Genomic DNA, 21,440 nt, shown 5'->3' on the forward strand with positions numbered 1-21,440 from the left:
ACTTCTGTGTGCTGGTGACGTATGCTGTTAATCCCAGAGCTCCGGAGGCAGAGGCAAAAGCATCTCTGTGAGTTTGACGCCAGCCAGGTCTAAATAGGGAGTTTCGAGGCAGCCCAGGCCACATAAGAGACCCTAATTGCTGTTCACCCCAGCTTAGCTGGGTATGGGGTTTTAAAATCCCATTTCTCAACTGGGCAGTGGTGGCGCATGCTTTTAATCTCAGCGCTGGGGAGGCAGAGGCAGGCAGATCTCTAAATTCATGGCCAGCCTGGTCTACAGATCAAGTTCCAGGGCAGCCAGGCCTACAAAGAGAAACCCTGTCTCATAAAACCAAAAAAGAAGAAAGAAAAAGATTTATGATACCCAAACTGAGAGAACAAGGCAGAGCCAATGTGGACACAAACGGCTGTCTGACTCTTGACAAAATCAGGAAAATTTGGTTCTGCTTTCAGGGAGACAGAGACGTCTATGGCAGAGAGGAAGGTGGTGGTGCTTAAATCTAACCAGGTCAGAGACGTCTATGGCAAAAAAGGTGGTGGGGCTTAAATCTGGTTGCTAACCCTACTATTCCTAGCCACCTCCTTCCAGAAGCCAAACCCCACAAACTTCGAACCCTTGTGCCACCATTCAAGGCTTCATGTCTATCTTTGCAAAAGCTTTCTCTTCCCAACAGACCCTAAAAGTTTGCCGGTTTGCAGTAAATTAGTAATAATGGTAATAGTAATAATAATAATAGTAATAATAATAATAATAGCTACCATTTATTGAGCACCTACTCTATTGTGTGCCAGGCACTGTGCTAGGCACTTTTCGTACAATATCTAATTTAAATCCTCACAACAACCCTGTGAGGTAGGTATTATTATCATTTTACATATGGGAGGACTGAGGCTCCAGAGAGGTTAAATAACTCTATTACACAACCAAAAATGATAGAGCCGGAATTCAAGCCTAAACCACCCTGACTCCAAATCCCATGCTCTGTAAATTAAGAAAGGGGGATGAGCAGTGGAGCTTCAGAGTGTCAGAGCAGAAGGGTATGTGATGCTAACACCGTGTAGGTGTACCTTGTGATGAGGGTCACCAGGACAGGAATTCAAGAGGAATACTACATCACTATTATGGACATGCCTGTGGAGATGTTCAGTGAGTAATAAAAACAGATCTAAAGAGGCAGCTGGGTTGGATCCAGATTTAGAAGTGGCCAGCGAATCAACTGCTTAAGAAGAGAGTGGATGGCGATGTCGTGGAAGTGGGAAAGAAAGAGATGTGAGCCAAGGATGGAATAACAGGAGCACTGGTGTCCAGCGCATGCGTGCGCACTGATGAGGGATTCCCCAGAGAACAGGAAAAGCCAGAGTCAGAGAGAACCAAAGACAGCTAAGATCGAATCATGCTTCTAACATAGCCCTTTGTTCATTACAATCCCAGGAAACAGTTAAATGAATGAATGTCAAAATATCCCTACCTCAAGTTGCCCCCAAACCTGGGCTAAGGACATCCTGATGGGAAGAAACATTTGCTGGGCCATGGTAGGTAAACACTACAGAGCTATGTCCCCAGCTGACACCCTTGCCCTGGGAATTTAAGAGTCTGGATAAGTCAGAGTTTATAGCAGAGTTTTAAGGAGAAAATTGTGATTTAAGGTAGAAAACAATTTAAAAAATAATTGGAACTGTTTGGAAGTTCCAGTTGTCTGCTTGTGTAGCTTCAACTGGCCTGTGTCCCCAGGTTTCCTGGTGAGGATGAAAGCAGCAGGCATAGGGCTGTGTGGGCAGGAGGGAAGTGGGGAGGGACCTACGGCTACCGGAGAGCCCTCTGTGGAGCCCCACTTTTGGGCTTTATCCAAGTGCCGAGGTATTGGGAACATGTGGGAAACTTAAGGGCTAGCAGGAAAGGGAGAGGGCAGTCAGGGACCAGCCCCACTATCTAGGAGATGGCGTGGGAAAAGGGTCCAGCCCTCTGGTCAGGGACCAGCCCTGAGGCTTATGTAAACTTGTGTAGGCAGGCATGTACAAGCGTGTGTGTGTGTGTGTGTGTGTGTGTGTGTGAGAGAGAGAGAGAGAGAGACAGACAGACAGACTCAGATGTGTATGTATTTCTATGTGTGACCTTGTCGTGTGGGTGTGAGGGGACATCCTTGGGAAGCCCCTGAGGAGCTTCTGAAGCAGAGTTCCTGGTCTCCTTGGAGGCTGGGCCTCCCTTTCCTGGGGACTCACAGAAAGTCAAAGAGCCCGAAATTCTTGGCTGCTCCAGGCCCAGGGAAGTTTGAAGGAAGAAAAAAGAAGAAAAGTGTTTCAGGCTCAGAAGTCAGATAAGCCTGTGGTTAGTAGGTTAGATCTCAGGGAGCCAGCACACAGGACAGGCAGATGGGGCTCCAGGCCAGCAGAGATAGTCCCTGGAAGCCACTAGTGGCCTTGGCACCTGAGGAGAGGCTCTCTGGGCTTCTGATTGGAGCTAGGTCCAGGCAGGGACAGACAGCACAGATGCCTACTATAGGTGGCTACAGCTGTAGGGTGAAGGTCTGAAGCAGCAGGCAGGACAGTTAGGTAGGGAAGACCTTTTTTGGTGTCAGTATGGTGGGGTAATGTCAAGATCTCTACACATGCCTAAGGAGGCGGGCAGAGGATGCCGAGGAGGGAAAGGGTGGGCTGATGGTGTGGCACCGCTGGGGCCAGCTCCTGAATGTGAGTGGAGCAGCAGGAGTTAACACCAGCAGTGCAGAGCTGGGGACATGAAAAATCCTGGGAAATCCGGAACTGGGTGAAATGGGGGCTGGTTAGTGGGCAGAGGCACCAGCTGGGCTAGAGGCAGGTTAGGGGCTGTAGCATGGATGAGTAGAGACCCTCATCCTTGCTGCTACCAGCAAGCAGTAGCAGTTAGTTCCATTTATTTCCCTTTCAGGTACCAAAGTTAAAAAAAAAAAGGCCGACTGATGGAGATGGGGTTGCAGGCTGAGGGTGAGAGGCCCTGATCACATCACATCCACAAAGAACTCACTGGGGTTTCCCATTGCCATGCGGAAGGACTGTCTGCTGGCCGTCAGTTCCGGGGGCACCGAGGCCAGGTCACGCCCTGGAGGGGCTCCTGGGGGCCCCATGGCTGCCGGCGGCGGGGTCATCATCAGCATCGGGGGACCATAGAGAGGGGGCACACCGGGTGGGCCATAGCTCGGGTGCGTGTGGTGGCTGCGCAGGCTGCTGGTCAGTGAATGGTGACTGCGGTGGCTGTGCTCGCTGGCCGCCGGGCCTGAGCGCTCGCTCGGTGCGCGCTCCCGGGGCCCCCGCAGACTGCTGCGTGTGGTGTGGTCTGACTCGCTGCCGCTGCCACCTGACTTGGAGTCCCCCGCTTTTGGGTCCTTCTCCTTGCGCCGGTCGCTGCCACTTCGGTTGGAACCACTGCTCCGACTGCCTGCAGGGAACACACGGGCCCAGGACGGAGGTGCAGAGGTGGCCCGGGCTCCCTGCCCGTCCTTCTGGCTGGGTCTGTCGGACCTACCTTCACTGTGCTGACTGCTGGCGCTGCCCCCACCGTAGCTGTAGCCCAGTTCTGGGAAGCCTGGGTGAGGGTTGTAGGGATGCGGAGGTGGTGGGTACTGGTAAGGGAAAGCCATAGGCCAAGGGGCAGCTCCTGGGTGCGGCAAAGGAGCCAGTGTGTCCTGGTCAGAGGCGCCACTGGAGCCATCATGGTCGTGAAGGGATAGGTTGGCCATGTCTGTGGGAAGAGGACTCAAGTTAACTGGTCTATTGTGGTAACACACCCACAATCAGGTCTCCCGCCAAAGATGAACTGCACGCAACAGTGTTAAAGTTTATGGCCAGAACCGGAGGCCTACAGATCTCTTTGGGCACTCTTAATAGCTCTACAGCCAATCCCCACATCTAATTCCCAATACCTTCAAAGTTTCTCCAAAAGTAATGGGAAGGCTGAGGCAAGAAACCTGGTATGGGTTCGAGTCCAACCTAGACTACATGGTAAGTTTGAAGTCAGTCTGGGTTCCACTATCACACAGTCTCAAACAAAACCAAAAACAAGAAAAGAAAAATAAAGACAGCCGGGTAGTGGTGGTGCACGCCTTTAATCCTAGCACTTGGGAGGCAGAGGCAGGCGGATTTCTGAGTTTGAGGCCAGCCTGGTCTACAGAGTGAGTTCCAGGGCAACCAGGGCTACACAGAGAAACCCTGTCTAGAAAAACAAACAAAAACCCCAAATAAATAAATAAATAAATAAATAAACCCTGTCTCAAAAACAAAAACCCTAAATAAATAAATGAATGAATGAAAAATAAAAATTCCCAAATGAAACAAAAACAGAGCAAAAATAAAACAAAATCAAATTCACATACCCACACCTCACTTTTTTTTTTCTCTGGGTTTTTTCGAGACAGGGTTTCTCTGTATAGCCCTGGCTGTTCTGGAGTTCACTCTGTAGAGCTGGCTGGCCTCGAACTCAGAAATCCGCCTGCCTCTGCCTCCCAAGTGCTGGGACTACAGGAGTGCGCCACCACCGCCCGAGTACACCTCACCTCTTATTTTGCCATTTTTTCCTTTGGTTGAGAGGGAACTGAGTTGGAGAGTGTGGACGGCTGAAGTACTAGGGCCCTCCGGGAACTGTACCACGACTCACTAAGCACACTACAAAGCAGTCCCCGAACAAGGTAATAACTACTTCTGTAGGCAAGGAAACAAAAGTCCAGAGAGGATAAATGTGTGTGCCTCTGCGCCATGGGTCCCGCTTGCAGCCAGACCTGGCACTAGGTCACTATTCATGAATTTCTGCCATTTTTGAAATTGTGTACTTCCTAAAGGTAAGCAGTCCTCTCAAGAGCTAGAACTTCCATGAAGGGAGAAAAATGGGCTACTAGGACTGATTACCTGCCTGTGGCCTGCTCACATGCACCTGGATTCTAAGAAAGCTATAATTGCCGGTAGAGGCCATCTACACCATTGGATCTTCCTCCAAGCCCAAGGTGATCCAGCCGGCTCTGCAGGAAGAAGCCAGGGTATGAAAGTGCGTGGCAGCATGGTGCCAATGAAGGAACGCAGTGGCCTCACTCAAAGACCTGTTGGTGCCTTTAGCCTGTAAGGTGCTTCTAGAGGCCAACGGTAAACTCCAGATAAACTCCAGAGTGAGCCATAGCTCTTCACTGAGCCTGCCATACTCCCCGCTCTGCAGACTGTGGCCTCCAAGAAGGAAAAGGCGTTTCTGTCAGCACACAGAGCCGAGTCTGGGTGGCCTCAGTGGAGGACCCACCTGCCCAGGAAATAAACACCTTTGAGCAAAACTGCTATAGCTGTCTTGAAAGCTTTGTATGTCTCAAGATGTCGGGCCCTGGGCTGATGTCTGCTAACAATGACAACAATAACCCGTTTCTATGAGTCTACTAAACTATTAATGGAAGATATATCCAATTTCAGATAATGGAATGTGAAAATAAAAAGCACATCCTATAATCAGTTAAATATATGAATGGCTGGCAACTTTTATGGAGCACTTCTTGTGGGTCACACACTATTCCAAGTGAGTTTACACACATTATGTTATACTTTAGACATCTCTATGGGATGAGTTCTATCTTACTTCTACCTTGGACTTAGAAGCTAAAGCATCTACTGTGATCACAGTAACAGTAAGATTTGAACTCAGAACTGTCAGAGTCCAAAAGTCCTATCAAGCTCTCCGAGAGCTGCCAAGGGCCAGGAGCCCCACCCTCTACCAAGAGATGGTGTTCTGTAGTACCAGACGCTGAGTCCCAGAAGCATCCTGACTTAGATCAGTGTCAGCCAACGGCGGCCGATGGGGCTAGGACTCAGCTGCTGGCCAGAACAGCAATGCCTGTGTGAGGTCCCCTGTAGGCCAAAAAGGAAAGGAGATCTCCATAGGGATCACGTTCAACGGCTCTGCACTCTCTCAGGCTGACAACACAACTCTTCAGTACAGGGCTTGTAAAGTCCTCTGCAACCTGACCCTGGCAGTTTCTCCAGCTTCACACCGTGGTAAAGTCTCCTCCCCGGGCTCTTAGAAAGACCAGGATTCCCTTGCCATCCATATCCTGACCTGGTGGTAGTACCTCTTGGTTTGTGAACTAAGGGCAGGTGCTGTGTGGTCTTGCTGAGACCACATTTTTTGAAGCATTGTGTATTTGGAGCAGCTCAGAACAGTGGGGACTAGAGTCAGAAGACCTGCAACCAAAGCCTATCTCCTTTGCTTCTAACTGTGAGCCCTGGCGTAGACTATTCTACACAATAAACCCATTTCTTCACTTGATAACATGGATAGCATCCACCCCCACTACAAGGTAAAGGCTGAGTGGGATGGCAGGTGACACCTCAGAAACCACTGGCACCATGTCAAGCACAGGACAGGCAGTTAGCGAGAGGAAGGCTCCACAGGGAGATGGGAAGGCTAGAGTGGGCTACTCGTACTGTAGGGCCTTCAAGCTCTGAGCCAGAACCCAGCAAAGGTTCCCTGGAGTCAGCTGTCATATCAGAGCTCCTCCTTACTCCCACCCAGGGGACAAGAAGGTGGGGATTCTGGGTGTGGTGGAGGCACACACTTGTATCTCATCACTCAGGAGAACTGCTGCAAGTTCAGAGTCAAGCTGGCTACACAGAGGGTATTAGGTCACACGAGGCGGGCGGGGAAGGTGGTGGGACGACACGTACTGCCACAGAGGTCCCCGAAGATGTAGTAGCACTGCTCGGAGAAGGTGATCTTGTTGACCGTATGGCGGATGAAGCCAGCTTTCAGCAGGTTGCTAGCATACTTGCGGGCCTCCCGCCGATCGGTGAATCCTTCCACGTTGTGGTACAGCCAGTCCACCACATCGGAGCCTGGGGACAAAGCTGCCAGTTGATTTGGGTTCCTCTGGCTTCACAGAAGCTAGGAGGCTAGGGCGAGTAACAACAACCCAAAGGAGTAGCCCAAGGCTCTTGGGTCCCCCACCCTGCCCTATTCCAAGTCTCCACAACCTGTCCTTCATCTTGTAGTAAGGCTCTCTCACCGATGAAAGCATTGGGAATGGTAATCTTGAGCCACATGCGGTCTCGGACCTCCAACCCTGACTCAGGGGAGGCCATGGCTTTCACGATGGCCGCCATGTCACTGTGGATGGAGAGGTGGAAATCATCTAGGCCTGGGGGAAGGGGCAGAGTAGTGAGACAAAGAGGCACTGTGGAGTTGGGAAAACAGGAGTGGCATCCTAGTTCTCCCACTCAACAATGACAAGCCCAACGTCACCTCCTGGGACAGTTTCCCCTCCTGTAAAAATGAATAGATTAGTGTCTTCACAAGGACATGGGAAAGAATGACTCAGTGATTTCATGAAGGTACCTAAGCACATACACATTATGACAGTAAAACTGAGTAGTTCCTTCGTGCCACACAGTACCAATGTTCTAGTTAGAACCTCTTATCAAACCCCACAGGAACCTGGTGAAGTATATTCCAGTAGCCCCGTTGTATGAGAAGAAACTGAGGCTTTATGGGCACTCACCGCACGTTAAAAAGCAATGTTCAGGGAGGCTCTGAGTGCTCACTGGGGAAGGGCTGTGGTGTGAGGCCTCTGGAATGAGTAGAGGCCCCTCAAAGGCTCTCCCTGATGCACACGAGGGGTCCTCATCAATCCTCCCACCCGGCCTTGTCTGCGGGGTCCAGGGACAGGTTTGAATACTCACGTTCTGTGTCGGGGATGGAGCTGGTGATGGAGGAACTGGTGGAGGTGATGGTGCTTAGGGAGGGGCTCACGCCATATGCGGGGAAGGTGCCTGTCATGGCCGCAGTGTGAGAGACCCAGGCTGCAGGGTCAATGGGACGGATGGGCTCACCTACAGGGAGGATGAGGAGTCACAGGCTGCCCACCCTGCCTGTCACGGTGCTGAACATGGAAGGAGAAGAGAGGAGGAGGATACCTTACATAAGCCAACACCAACTTCAGGGATAAATCCCTTGTTTACTTACTCCGGGGTAATGTGAAGCAGCCACGAGGACTTGGGTCCCAGCACTTGGCTACAGTCAGAGTGATGGGCCTGAAAACAAGGTTGTCCTAGTAAAGGCAGGATGTATGAAGGCCAGACCAAGTCTCTTGCCAGAGCTGCCTTCGCCCATCTTCCCCAGAATCCCATTCCGTTCATACCCTGGCTTGTGCACAATCTCCCGAAGTACTCGGACTGCGTCGTCGTTACTCATGTTCTCGAAGTTGATCTCATTTACCTGAGAAAGAGGGCTAGGAGTGAGAAGACGGAATGCTCGGGGGATGGACGGGGAGCTGGGGTTGAGGGTTTCCTCCAGACTGCAGGGACTTGTCACTCTCCTCCCGCCCAGGGTAGTTGATGATACCTGCAGTAGCATATCTCCTGGCTCAATGCGTCCATCAGCTGCCACAGCCCCACCCTTCATGATGGAGCCAATGTAGATGCCCCCATCACCTCGCTCATTGCTCTGGCCCACAATGGAGATGCCCAAGAAGTTATACTTTTCTGCAGGGAATAATTTAACACCTTGAGAAGGGCAGGATTCCTACCCAAATCCCCATCCCCTTGTTAGTACAGGGCAGAAAGGGGCAGCAGCTGATATCACTAACCACGTAAACATTACTGTACAGTGTACACAAAGACACACTTTCAATTTTCCTACTGATAGTGAGACTCTGAACACACTTTACAGTTAAGACCTAAGAGACCTTTCTAAGACAGTTAGCAGCAGGAAGCAAACTCAGATTTAAGTTCCAAGTTAAAGCTTTTTCAGTTATATTTAGCTGCCTTTACTTTTTTTTATTACACTTTTGTTGTAGAAGGCACTCATGTGTCGCTCCTCTGTGTGTGTGTGTGTGTGTGTGTGTGTAGGTCAGAGGGTAACTTTTAGGAGTTGGCCTTCCCTTTTACCATGCAGGTTCTAGGGTTGAACTCCGGTCCAGCCTCAGGCCAGCGGCAGGCCCACCTGCTGAGCCCTCCCTCTTACCAGGCACTAGCTATCTTTTAGAGTCAGAAGTCAGAGAGTACTGAAGTACGAAATAGCAAGGTGAGCAGGGACGCCTCCCCCAGGAAGCCTCCCAAGGTGCCGCGCTCTGCTCCCAGTTCTGTGTTTACCTGATACAGCTCTGACTCTGAAATACTGAAATGGTCGTATGATGTCTCAGTCAGTATTTATAGAAGCGCAACTGCAGAATAGGAAACCTATCTTTTTCTTCTTGTATTGCATATGGAACCTAGAGCTTTGTACTATACTGAGATCCCACTCCAAACCTCAGAATATGTATGTTGTGTTTCCCAAAGGCCCTCATTGTCCCCAGCATAGGCATTTGACAGCGTTCTCCGGACTCACCCATGTTGAGGGTGACTGTGATGATATTGAGAGACATGGTAGAGTCGGTGATGCTGCTGAAGGAGGAGGACTGGAAGAGATGGGGGCTGTGAGCAGCAGGGCGCATGCGCAGTGGGGATGGGGTGTGGTGCTCCCACCGGGGTCCCCCACCCGGGTCCTCCTCAGTACACCACCCTTAACCCCCAAGGTTCCAAACACTGAACCAAAGAGATGGGCTCCAAGGAAGAGCGGGCTGTGGGAATGCCTAGGAAGGACCCACAGTCTAACCACTGCCTCCTCCTCCTGCACATCCAAGAACCCATACCCTCTCAATCCGGGAGACCTTCTGCTTCCGTCGCCGCCGCTTGTGTCTTCTCATCAGGCGCGAGGCACTGCTCTGTTCCGTGGAACTGCTGAACCTGTAGGGCCCAAAGTCGTTCCCCACCAGGCTGGCCCATCCTTTCCTCATAGGAGGCACAGTAGAGCCCTGGTCCCTCCAGAGGTGAACAATCAGCAGGGTTCAGACTTCCTCATGGGTCACTTCCCCTCATTCCCATCCCTGTACCTATGAAAGCCAAGCCCCACCTGCTGGTGGAGTCATCCTCATCTGAATCAAAGAAACTGGTCGTCTCCAGCTCGCTGCTCATGAGTGTAGATGAGCTGTCATAGCCGCCCGGCTCCCGTCGCCGCTCGCCCTTTGTGGTTCCATTGAGCCGGGCTGCTGCGAGGGAGATAACAGCTGGGTCCATACAAGGCTCAAAGCAGGGCACAACGCAGGGATAGGAGGCAGGCAAGCCCGGGGCTGAACAGGGCCCAGACATATCCATAACCCAGGAAGTAGGGTAGTAAGGAGGTGGGGGCTGGAGTCCGCAGGGAGGAGCCGAAGTGGGAATACACACCGTGCTCTGGGCCATCCTTCCGTCGGGGCCGCTCTCTCTGGGCAGACACCAACGAGTCGGTCTCTGTGTCATTGTCTAGGTTCTCCTGGCTGCCCCCACTAGCATGAGGGCTAAAGGGTAGAGAGGACTTGGTGGAGAAGAGTGAAGGCTGGGGGTTCCCTTCCCGGCCCTGGGTTGAACTGAGCTGCTCCTTCCCCACGGGCCATTCCCACCTTCAAGAAACACTTACTGGAAGGAGGGGGGCCGAGAGTCCCCAATGCCTCCAGTGCGTTCCATTGAAGGTGGCAGCTCTGACGGGTTGTCGGCACAGAAAGGGGCTGGCTCTGGGTGTGAGCCCTCAGCAGAGACCAGCTGCCGGAAAGAATGAGTGGTCACAGCAGTGCCAAGGAAAAGCAAGATGTTGCTTCCAGCAGGGTACGAAAGACCGAACAGAAGAGACAGAAAAGAAGGGGCCATGCGAGGGCAGCTGAGCAGCTGTGTCAGGAGAGGGGCTGGCAGGCATGGGTCTCTGAGGCAGAGTTAGGGCAGAGCACAGAGGTCAGAGGATGCCAGGTGGCAGCAGGTATCTGGATGGACACAGGAGATCTTTGAATCTTTCTCCCTCCACTGTTTTTTCACATGTCCTTAAAGACTGAAGAATCCAGGTAAGAAATGATTAGAAAACTAAAGGCAGATTCAGATACGAAGGCATAACATCACCAGGGCAGTCCCAGCCGAGCCGTTTTTCCCCTGGCCAATGCCAGGATGCAGCTGGAAGCTGAGCTGAGGGCTCCTTACCCAGGACACCACCCGGCCATTGAAGCAGGGTAGCTTGGCATTGTCGTCCGAGATCTCTTCCTTCACCACCCTGCAGGGAAAGGGGGATGTCAGGGGGCACTTCAGATGTAGGAAAGCTGTCCTTGACCCTAAGTGTGAGATCACGCCATCCACACAAGCCTGTTGAGCTGTGAGGAGGGACTGGGGGCAGCCTCTTAGCACCTCCAGGAAGTCGGACCAAGAGGCAGGAACTGTGGGGAGAAGCTGGAAGTAGAAAGCACACATTATGGCCTGGGCCATCCCTCTGGTGGGCGGGATCTGGGCCAACTGCCTCGCTGGAGTCCCCGCTCAGCCCTCAGGTGACTGGAAATTATACTGGTCACATGGCACACTCAGAACCCCCAGGGTGTTCGTCCTATGTCCAACGTGACTTTCCTTTCCCTCTGACCTCCAAAGAGAGCAATCCTTACTATTCTTTTTGTTACTAGAATACTTGGTTTAGAGAGCTGTGGGAAGGGAAGTTTAAAGGAACTAGGAAGAGAAGGCATTCAGTGACTGACCGACGATGGTTTAGAACCAGAGTGGGAATGGAAACTGTGGAACACTGAGCTAGACAAATGTGTCCATAGCCTGGGGAGACACACGCTGAGCGTGCAGGAGCTGTGAGGCTTCGTCCCCCGACTCAGAGGGGCGAGGGGCTGGCTCCTTGTGACTGTCCTCCCCACCAGCTCCATCTGCCTACCATGTCTAGAAAACAGCCCAGACCTACTAATCTGGCTGTTGGGTTCCCCAAGTTTGAAGCCCTGCATGGTAACCTGGCCTCAAGAGGGAGGGTACACGTGACCTACGGGCCTCTAGGTCCCGCTTCACACTCCATACTACGTGTTTTTTCTCCTTCTAGAGGGTCACCGATGCTCTGCAGGCCTCTGCTGACTCTTGATGATCAGCTGGTCTTCAGATCCTAACCTGCCGCGGCAGCGCTTGGTCACCCGGGCTCCATAGCCGTCTCCAGACCTGTCCTCTCCTTTCTGTCTCACACTTAGTCAGGTAAGCACAGGCTCAGCTGTCAGTGCTACCACCCAGTAGCTCTCCCGCCTTAGAGACTGCATTTCACTTGACCAGCCTTCGTCGTATCCCGGTAAATGGGATTCTTAGATGACAGGTACGGCCCAGGAATATAATAAAAACTAGTTACTGACTCTCCAATTTAGTAAGAGCCGCCTCACACATTAAATATATCCTCTTTTCTTTGAAAAGACTTTATTATATTTTAGTGTGTGTGTGTGTGCGCGCGCATGTGTGTGTATGTGTGTGTGTGTGTGTGTGTGTGGGGGTCAGAGGACAGCTTTCGGAAGTTGCTTTTTCCCTTCCACTCTATGGTTCTGAGGATGAGCTCAGGTCGTCAGGGCTGGTGGCAATGGTCTTTACATACTGAGCCGTTTCCCTGACTCCCCCAAGTAATTTAATAGAGCTGAGTCTACCAATATTCAGCAATATTTTTGGAGACCAGCTGAGAATTGGGGAATCCTTAGGCCTCACACTCTGAACCTGAGGTTGAGGTGCAACTGGCTTCCTCCTTTGACACGCTTTCTTTCTCGTCGACAGGGTCACTGGCCTAGGCTGCCTGAGTGCCAGGCTGCAGTCCCAGTTTGCCAAGGCTTGCTATCCTTCTGGAGAGGGAAAGCCTATAAAATGGCCACTCACATAGTATTCCTCACCAGTGTTGTGTTCTCCCTCTCCCTGTCCCTGACAACTACACCCACACCCACCCACACACCCACCTCTACAATGGTGTGATCCAGACTTTAGATTTTAGAGTGAGAGTCCCCCATATCCAAACAAATTCTGTCATTTACTAGTTGTGTGACCTAGGGTCAGCTTTATTTAAGCCTTTTACATTCTAGTCTCCTAATTTTCTTTTCTTTTTTTGTTTTGTTTTTTTGTTTTTTTTAAAGATAGGGTTTCTCTGTGTAGCCCTGGCTGTCCTGGAACTCACTCTGTAGACCAGCCTAGCCTCCAACTCAGAAATCCACTTGCCTCTGCCTCCCTGGTGCTGGGATTAAAAGCGTGCGCCACCACTGCCCGGCTAGTCTCCTAATTTTCAAAGTGGAAATATTCCTGCCTATTTCATAGACTGGTCTGATAACTCAAAGAAGGAAGATATACAAGTAATTACATCACTATCAGGCAGACTGTAAGAAACCCTGAGATGAGCTTGTAAAATAAAAGTGAAATAAGCCGTCAACAGGATCCCCTGCTATCCTGACTGGGGGGGGGGGTGAGGGGGGGGAGCCAAACAATCACATCCACTTCGTTCTTACCATTGTTCTCTGCCCTGGTAGAGGAGTCAACAGATATTTTGCAAAGGGTGCTTCAAGGACCACAGGTAGATACAAACGGCTTAAAGTGGCACATGATAAATGTCGCTTAGTTCAATAGTTGGTTTAAAGAAAACTATTCCCAAGCAGTGAGCAGATGCTATGGGGGCCTCTTATGTGGTCAGGCTTGCTCCCACGACAACCTCAGGAAAGACGGAAGCAGCTTACAGGGGTCCGAATGGGAGGCAAGTGGGGGTGGAGACACAAGACTTCTAATCCCTCAAGACATCTGGCCTAGCATACCCTGAAATATCATCCCAGTTCTTCAGATAATAAGAAAGACCCTATTTTTATTCCTCTCATGCCAGGTTGAGACACCATCCTCCTATCCTCAGTTGTTCTAGATAGATCATTTTCAGGGTCTTTCAACCAGGTTTGCCCATTCTAGACTAAAGTCAGACAATCATTACCACACAAGAGTCTCATCCCAGGACAAGATCAGAATCAGCAATAGTCAGATCTTTTCTCCACTGTCCAACACACACACACACACACACACACACACACACACTTTTAAGAGCCCATCGAATGATGAGTGCCGGGGCAGAAAATGACAAATAAGCCAGGCAGGAGACAGAAGGTGCTTGCCTCCTGGGACTTGGAAGGCAGGCCTTGGGAGAGAAGCCAGACTAATGTACGGAGAGAACATCTCCCCTCACCCAGCTCCGGGGCCTCAGCTGTACAGCGTAGGCCTCAGGCAAGCACATCAGAGGGACCTTCAGGCCTCGAAGGGCCCAGGGAGTGGCTGTGTGTGTGTGTGTTCTCCATAGTCTCTAGGCCCACTGTCCAGTTAATGTAGGCAAGCCTTAGTCCCTTGGAGAGGGGTGTGTGTGTGTGTGTGTGTGTGTGTGTGTCCCACCCCCCCCCCCAACCTCCCTCTCAGGCCAGCTGCTACAGAACCCTCAGGCTCCAACATTCCAACCTCTCTTAAAGGGGCAGTCCCAGCTTCCAAACTGCCCATCAAAAGCCCTGCAGCTGGGTAGGCAGGAAGACAAGAGAACACCAATAGGCCCTTCCTGGTTTTCCCATCCAGGCTCTGAAGCCCTCTGCAACATCTCTCCTGGGACCATCAGGAAAGAAAAGGCCCCAGCACCTGGTTAGTGAGAACTCCTTCTCCGGGTCAGGCAACACCCCATCAGCCCTGGGGAGAGGGGACTCTGCGTGACAAACATCAGGTCCAGCATCCAGTCTGGTAGCACAGCCCCCAACTCCTTCTCCAGTTCAAAGTCCCACCAGCTCTAGCCCTAGATACAGCATACTCCAAATAAGGCTCTGGGTTGCAGAGCTCAGAGGACCGGGCAGGCAGGCCGGGGGTCAATATACTTCAACTCTACGCTTAAATGGTGGCACCTGGAAAGACTGGGAACTCTGGCTTTGGCTTGGAGTGGGAAGGATGTATGCCTCTGGGGGCCGTGGGTGTGAGGGGGCTTGAATGGTAGGAACCGATTGCTTAGGGAGGACCGTCCCGCTGGACTAGGGGGGGCAAGGCCTCCAAGAGGTGACTGGGAGTCCCTCAAAGTCAAGTGGGTCCCAAGTCACCGAGTCGCTCTCTTGCTGGAAGCGGGGCTAGAAACCAGTGCAGCGAGGGGAGTAGGGACTGGCCGCGTTGGCCCCCAGCAGCGGAGCGACCCGGGCTCCCGGGAGGCGGGGCGGGGGCCATCCTCACCCAAAATCGTCGTCCATAGACTTGAAGAAGAACTTATAGCTGGGCCGCTGCAGAACGCCCTTAAAGTCAGCCAAGGTGACGCGCTCGGCGGGCAGGGGCAGCTTCACCAGGTACGGCGTCTCCTGGCCGTCCAGGTGGTAGATGATCTTGGTCTCGCCCATGGCTCCGGCCTCGGCCCCGCGGCGCGCGGCCTGCTTGGGCAGCGGGGCCGGGCCTCTCCCGCAGCGCTCGGCGCTCGGCGCGGCCCGCAGCTCAGCCCCGCTCAGCCGCCGGCCGGGGCGCCAGCTCCCTTGTTCTCCGGCCGCTCCCGGGTCCCAGCGCCGCCCGCCGCCGCTTCCGCTCCCCACTCCCGGCGCTCGGCTGGCGACCGCGACTCTTCCGGTGGCCGCGGCCCTCCCGGCTCTGGGCTGAGCCTAGCGCGGCCCCGCCCCGCCGCCGAGCCGCGCTGGCTGCTGGCCGCCGACGGCCCGCTCACCCGCAGGGCGGCGCTCGGTTCCTTGTGCTCCCGGTTCAGGCAGCTGGACTGGAGGTCTCAACCCGGTGGGCCCGGGGGAACGGTGTGCCGGCTCCCGGGCAGGCGGGGAGAGAGGGAAGATAAGTGTCACCTACTGTAGAAAAGAATGGATTTAAAGACCTAACCGGATCCCCGGGGGGTTGGGGGTGGCTTCGACTCGGATCTTTGGATTCTGCTGACAGCACAGTTGCAGTCACCGGACCGTACTAAGTTCCTAAGGGCTGAGCAAGTTCAAGTTTTTAATCCCTGTAATCTCAGCGTTTCTTTGAACAAGTAGTTCGAGAAATGGATTGAGCGGGTGTGGTGGCGGTTACCTTTAATTCCCAGCACTCAGGAGACAGAGGCAGCTCCAGGACAGCAGGGCTATCTATGTAGGGAGCCCCCTTCCCCCCTCCACCGCCTCTCTCTCAAAAAAAAAAAAAAAAAAAAAAGAAAGAAAAAGAAAGAAAATAATTGAGTTAAGAAAGACTGCAAGCAGTCAGGTGTGGTGGAATATTACTTTAGTTCAAACACTGGGGAGGCAGGCAGATCTCTGAATTGGAGGCTAGCCAGTCTACAGAGTAAGTTCCAGGACAGCCAGGGTTGCACAGAGAAAACCCCGTCCAACCCCCCACCCCCAAGTATTTAAAAAAAAAAAAAGAAAAAGGAGGGTGCAAGCATGCGTGATTGGGCCAGTAGACGTCAGAACTAGGTACAGTCAGTTGGTGGCTCAGCTTCCCAGCTGTAGCAATGTAAGTCAGGGGTGGCTTTGAAACTCCTGACAACACCGGGCGTGGTAATGCTCGCTCACCTGTAATCCCAGCATTTGGGAGGCAGAGGCAGGCGAATTTCTGAGTTAGAGGCCAGCCTGGTCTACAGAGTGAGTTCCAGGACAGCCAGGGTTACACAGAGAAACCCTGACTCAAAAAAAAAAAAAAAAAAAAAAAAAAAAAAAAAAAAAGAAAGAAAGAAAGAAAGAAAGAAAGAAAGAAAGAAAGAAAGAAAAGAAACTCCTGATAATCCTCCTGCCTCAGGCTTCTGAGTTCTTTCAGGAGCCATTTCAGTCACCTCTTCTGCTCAGAAACCGCTTCACATTACCCAATATGCCTTTCATATACCCTCAACATGATACACAAGGCCCTTCTTAATCTGACATCTATATACTTTTCTAGATTTTTCCTCATTACATCATAACCAAATTTTTGATTATAGGCAGAAAGCAATGAGTAGAAATTATACATTTTCAGTTTAAATATTTATTTATTTTATGTATATGAGTACACTGTTGCTGTCTTCAGACACACCAGAAGAAGGCACCAAATCCTATTACAGATGATTGTGAGCCACCATGTGGTTGCTGGGAATTGAACTCAGGACCTCTGGAAGAGCAGTCAGTGAGTGCTCTTAACCACTGAGCCATCTCTCCAGCCCCTACATGCTTCTGGTTTATATCCTTCATTTAATCTTTTTCTCCAAGTAATGTCTACACATAATTAAAATGCATTAAAACTTTTCAAGGTTTTTATTTTTAAACATGTATGTATGTATGTATTATATGTAAGTACACTGTAGCTGTCTTCAGACATACCTGAAGAGAGCAACCTGTGGTTGCTGGGAATTCAACTCAGAACCTCTGGAAGAGCAGTTAGCGCTCCTAACCACTGAGCCATCTCTCCAGCCCTCAAGGTTTATTTTGACCCGCACAGATTATAGGTATCTGAGGTGATGAGAAGAGGGTCTAATTCCCTTGGAATTAGAGTCTCAGGGGCTCAGTGACAGTGTACTCATATAATTAATAAATCTTTTAAAAAAATTAGAGTCACAGGAAGCTATGATCCACCTGCTGAGAGGCTGGAAACTAAACTCTGTAAGAACAGCAAGTCCTCTTAACTGTTGACCTGTTTCTCCAGGCCTAGTATTAAAAACAGAGTCCTGCTGGGCGGTGGCACACGACTTTAATCCCAGCACTTGGGAGGCAGAGGCAGGCAGACTTCTGAGTTCAAGGCCAGCCTGGTCTACAGAGTGAGTTCCAGGACAGCCAGAGCTACACAGAGAAACCCTGTCTCAAAAAAAACCAAACCAAACCAAACCCAAACCCAAACAAACAAAAAAACAAAACGAGAGTCCAGGATGACTCTGAATTTGCTACTCTGCTGCCTGTACACTCCTGGAGTGTCTGGGTTACAGGCATGTGATACCTGTCTTGATTTATACATTCTGAACGTTGCCTATTGACTTACCACTTTTACTTTCTTAAAATACTGAAACCATGCTTGTTAAATAGAGAGTACTTAATACTGACAGTATTTTAATTCTCAATGTATACTGCTAAGCTTGGTATATTATTTGTTTCTTTTTGCAATTTTTTTCCTTCTCTTGGTTTGTTTTTATTTTTTAAAAACATAACCACCAATAATTTTGTACATCCAATGCAGTAGTTTTTGAAGACACATTCTGTTTACCCTGTCCAATCTATTAGGGCGTCCGGCTTGGTTTGTTCCTGGACTGCCTCATTGCTTGCTCTGGTGAACACCACTTGCTGCCTGTCTACCCAGCTGTCATCTGGGACTTTTCTGCATCCCCACAGTTCCTTTTATTTCTCCAAGCTGGATTTGTTTTCTTGGATACTTTATTCCTATTTTAGTAAGGCTCATTGCATCCTTTGACAGGTCTCTTTGAAAGCAAGAATGAAAAATGTAATTTTGGATTTGGTTTTCTGAGACAGGGTCTCTGTGGCTGAGACTGCATGTAGCTCAGGCTGGTCTTAAAACTGGAAATACTGCCAAGGACCACAGGTTTGTGCCAGCACACCTAGAAAGAACAGGTTTTGTTTGTTTACTGGGTCTTGTGGCTGTAGGCATGATTTATGCCCAGATTCTTTGAGCTGTATGTCTAGAATATGATTGAGGTTGAGGTTGGTGCAGTGCCTCAGCGTAAGGCCAGGCCTGGCAATCTCCAGGCTCCACATGGTGGAAGGAGACCTCCTGCAAGACCTCCACAGGCATGCTGGCATGTGTGTTCTCCCCAGTGCCTCTACACACACAGCTTGTTGAAAAATAATTTTCCTTCAGAAATGTGAAGGTATTTGTTGTTTTTTAAAACAAAATCTCATTCAATTTTACCAATGAAGACTTGGGAGCCAGATATTGAGGTGAAAGCCTGCTAGTTTAGGGGGACAGAGAAAGCACCCAGCCGACCTTCCTCCTCAGCGGGCACCCTAGAAGTAATGCCCCTCTCTCACAAAGTCTCAAGCCTTTAAACTGAATGTCCCTCACCTTCTACTTCCTGTGCATCTCTGTAATAATCCTTTGTATCCTTTTCAATTAATTTATTAATTATTAATTATATTTATTATTATATTATTATTATAATCATTAATTAATTATATTAATTTCAATTTCTAACAATTTCACTTCATTACAAGATTTCCTATATTACAACCTTTCTAGCTACTTATCCAATATTTCATATTTTATCTATCCAATATATTGTTATTTATGCATACTCAGAATAAAAAGTATACCAGGCTAGGGAACTCCAACTCTCCCCCTCTATGACATTTTCTTTATGGACAATGTTTTCTCTTTTGAGTCTGCATAATCTTATTTCACCAGAGATTCCTTGATTTTGTGTATTTTGCTTTTGTCTTTTTATATTGGAGGATTCTTCTAATGTTTGGATTTCTGCTTCTGCTGCATTTAAGGCCCTAAAGTGCAGGTTAGAAGTTTAGGTACAAAAGTCACTAATAAGTTTCACTGTAGGGTGACAAAGGGACAAAGTCTTCCTGTGGAAGGCTCAAGACAAGGAAAAATTTCAACATTCGAAGGACATCTTTTTCCCCCTAGAGTTGTTTTGGAGTAGGGGGTCGAGCAACTGTGTGGCTGTGGTGTTCCAAAACAAGCATTTTCCCTAGTTCTGCACATTCACGTTAGCATCCCACACTCACCGATCTGAACACCTCCAGAGGCTTTGACACGTTGGAATCTTGGGGACTTTCATCATGCCAGGAACCCACTGGCTGTGAGTTTGGAAACTTGTGACTTTTTCTGAGACAAGGTGTCACAGAGCCTGGACTAACCTTTAAACTGGCTGTATGACTTCCTGCCTTCCTGTGGTGACATTTATTAGCAGACATTATACACAGATCCGAGGATCACGGACGGGCTCCCTCCCTGCGCTCTCAGGACCTCCTTGAACATGTTCTTTGGTGATCTCCTTCCTGCTGTCAAAGCCTCAGCTGCTTGTTTCTGCAGAGAAGCTAATCACCTGGCTAGTTTTGGCGGGGGCAATGGCATGTGTACGCAGGACCTTGTTCATAGGCAGACTTCTATGTGAGCCCCCCTCTCTGTATCTCCAGTCCTTTTCCTTCTGAGGCCCTAGACCTCACACTGGCTTATTTCTTACTAAAAACGCTCTATACCAGCAACAAGAATCACCTAAGTCGCTGGGCAGTGGTGGCGCACGCCTATAATCCCAGCACTCTGGGAGGCAGAGGCAGGCAGATTTCTGAGTTTGAAGCCAGCCTGTTCTACAGAGTGAGTTGTAGGACAGCCAGGGCTACACAGAGAAACCCTGTCTCGGAAAAAAAAAAAAAAAAAACCAACAACAACAAAAAATCACCTAAGTCCCCCTTTACTACTCTATTAATTTTTCTTTAGATTTCTGTGAATGAATGTTTTGCTCACATGCATGTTTGTATATCATGTGCTCCCTGGAACTGGAGTCATGCTCAGAGAGTGCTGGGAATTGAACCTGGGTCCTTTGTAAGAACAAGTGCTGTTGCCAGGCATGGTGGTGCATGCCTATAATCCCAGCCCTTGGGAGGCAGAGGCAGGTGGATTAATGAGTTCAAGGCCAGCCTAGTCTACAGGGTAAGTTCCAGGACAGCCAGGGCTATACAGAGAAACACTGTCTTGAAAACAAAACAAAACCAAAACCAAAACCAAAAAAACAAACAAACAAACAAAAAAAACCCTCACGTGCTGTTAACTGCTGAGACATCTTTCTAGCCCTTAGTATTCCATTTTTAATTTTTCAAAATATTGACATTTACCTCCTGTTTTCCTACAGACACACTCTTCTATGATTTCTTCACAGGGACTTTTCCATGTAGAATTGGCATCTTTGCTTTCAGGTGTTCTTCCCCTCAATTCAGTAAAGCCTTCTCCATTACCCTTACTAGAAGGGTCCTTAAAAAGTTGCAATGGATCAGAGATGTCCCGTAGCTTTTTAATTGTCTCATGAGGTCCAGGCAATCATCAGATCACCAGATCTAAGATCCTGTATCTGGCCAAGGTCTCCCATAGCCTAGGCCAACCTGAAACTCTTAAGCTTCGTTCTTCTACTTTCTGAGTGCTAACTAGTATGTCCCAAGATTTTTGTTTTTCCTTTCAAAAATTCACTAGTCCTTCAAGTCAAGTTTAGTATCCTTCTCCCTGCCCCCCTTTTTAGCTTATTCCTCTCCACTCAATTGAAACAAAGGCACTTCTTTTGTCTACGATGGTGTGTGTGTGTGTGTGTGTATATGTGTGTTTTATGTGTGTGTGTGTGAGTTATGGACGCTGTCTAGCAGTGACTAACTCTAGCTGTCAGGTCAGTAGTACATTCTGCCTCTATGACTGAGTCTAAACTGTGGGCCTCTCTTCTTTCACAGGGTTGGGAGCTAAGGGGAGAGAGCGCACTGCACAGTACCGTCTGTGTTAGCAGCATGTCTGTTTTTGGCATTTGCTCCCAGGGTAGTGCCCACTTCAGAGACACAGGATTGAAGCACACAGAGTTCTATAAGGTTAAAATTCTTAGTTACACCCTGCAAGATTCCTAACATCTCAGGAACATTTCTTTATCCACCTCTCCTCTGTTTCCCACCCATGCACAGAGGGTTTCTTTGTGTAGTTCTCTCATAGACTGGGCTGGCCTTGAACTCACAGAGATCTGCCTACCTCTGCCTC

The 21,440-nt window shown here is 49.9% G+C and overlaps 1 protein-coding gene across 2 annotated transcripts; it reads right to left on the minus strand.

Moving 5' to 3' along the window:
* Window positions 1-739: 739 nt before the first annotated feature.
* Window positions 740-15,401, minus strand: Dvl3 (dishevelled segment polarity protein 3). 2 transcript variants are annotated; one of them, XM_052158269.1, is made up of 15 exons: window positions 15,000-15,401; window positions 10,977-11,046; window positions 10,429-10,550; window positions 10,200-10,309; window positions 9,886-10,018; window positions 9,626-9,719; window positions 9,322-9,391; window positions 8,338-8,477; window positions 8,135-8,211; window positions 7,960-8,027; window positions 7,677-7,826; window positions 7,004-7,135; window positions 6,666-6,833; window positions 3,499-3,714; window positions 740-3,411 (listed from the first exon to the last, which is right to left on the minus strand). In XM_052158269.1, the coding sequence occupies exons 1-15, from the start codon at window positions 15,158-15,160 to the stop codon at window positions 2,975-2,977; spliced, it is 2,148 nt and encodes a 715-aa protein (XP_052014229.1). In that variant the 5' UTR covers window positions 15,161-15,401; the 3' UTR covers window positions 740-2,974. The 2 variants fall into 2 exon arrangements, with proteins under 2 accessions (XP_052014229.1, XP_052014228.1); XM_052158268.1 differs by having other exon boundaries at window positions 9,886-10,021; window positions 15,000-15,400.
* Between the last annotated feature and the right edge of the window lie 6,039 nt (window positions 15,402-21,440).

The sequence above is a fragment of the Apodemus sylvaticus genome, chromosome 15 (genome assembly GCF_947179515.1).
Source record: "Apodemus sylvaticus chromosome 15, mApoSyl1.1, whole genome shotgun sequence".
In the NCBI taxonomy this organism is placed as follows: Eukaryota; Metazoa; Chordata; class Mammalia; order Rodentia; family Muridae; genus Apodemus; species Apodemus sylvaticus.

Bases quoted from the DNA above. Each gene is read 5' to 3' on its own strand.
- Dvl3 (XM_052158268.1), bottom strand. From the start codon at position 15,160: ATGGGCGAGACCAAGATCATCTACCACCTGGACGGCCAGGAGACGCCG. The intron at 8,478-9,321 runs GTGAGTCCGGAG...TATTCCCTGCAG, and splicing joins CACAGTCACCCTCAACATGG to AAAAGTATAACTTCTTGGGC. The intron at 7,827-7,959 runs GTAAGTAAACAA...TCCTCCCTGTAG, and splicing joins CTGCTTCACATTACCCCGGA to GTGAGCCCATCCGTCCCATT.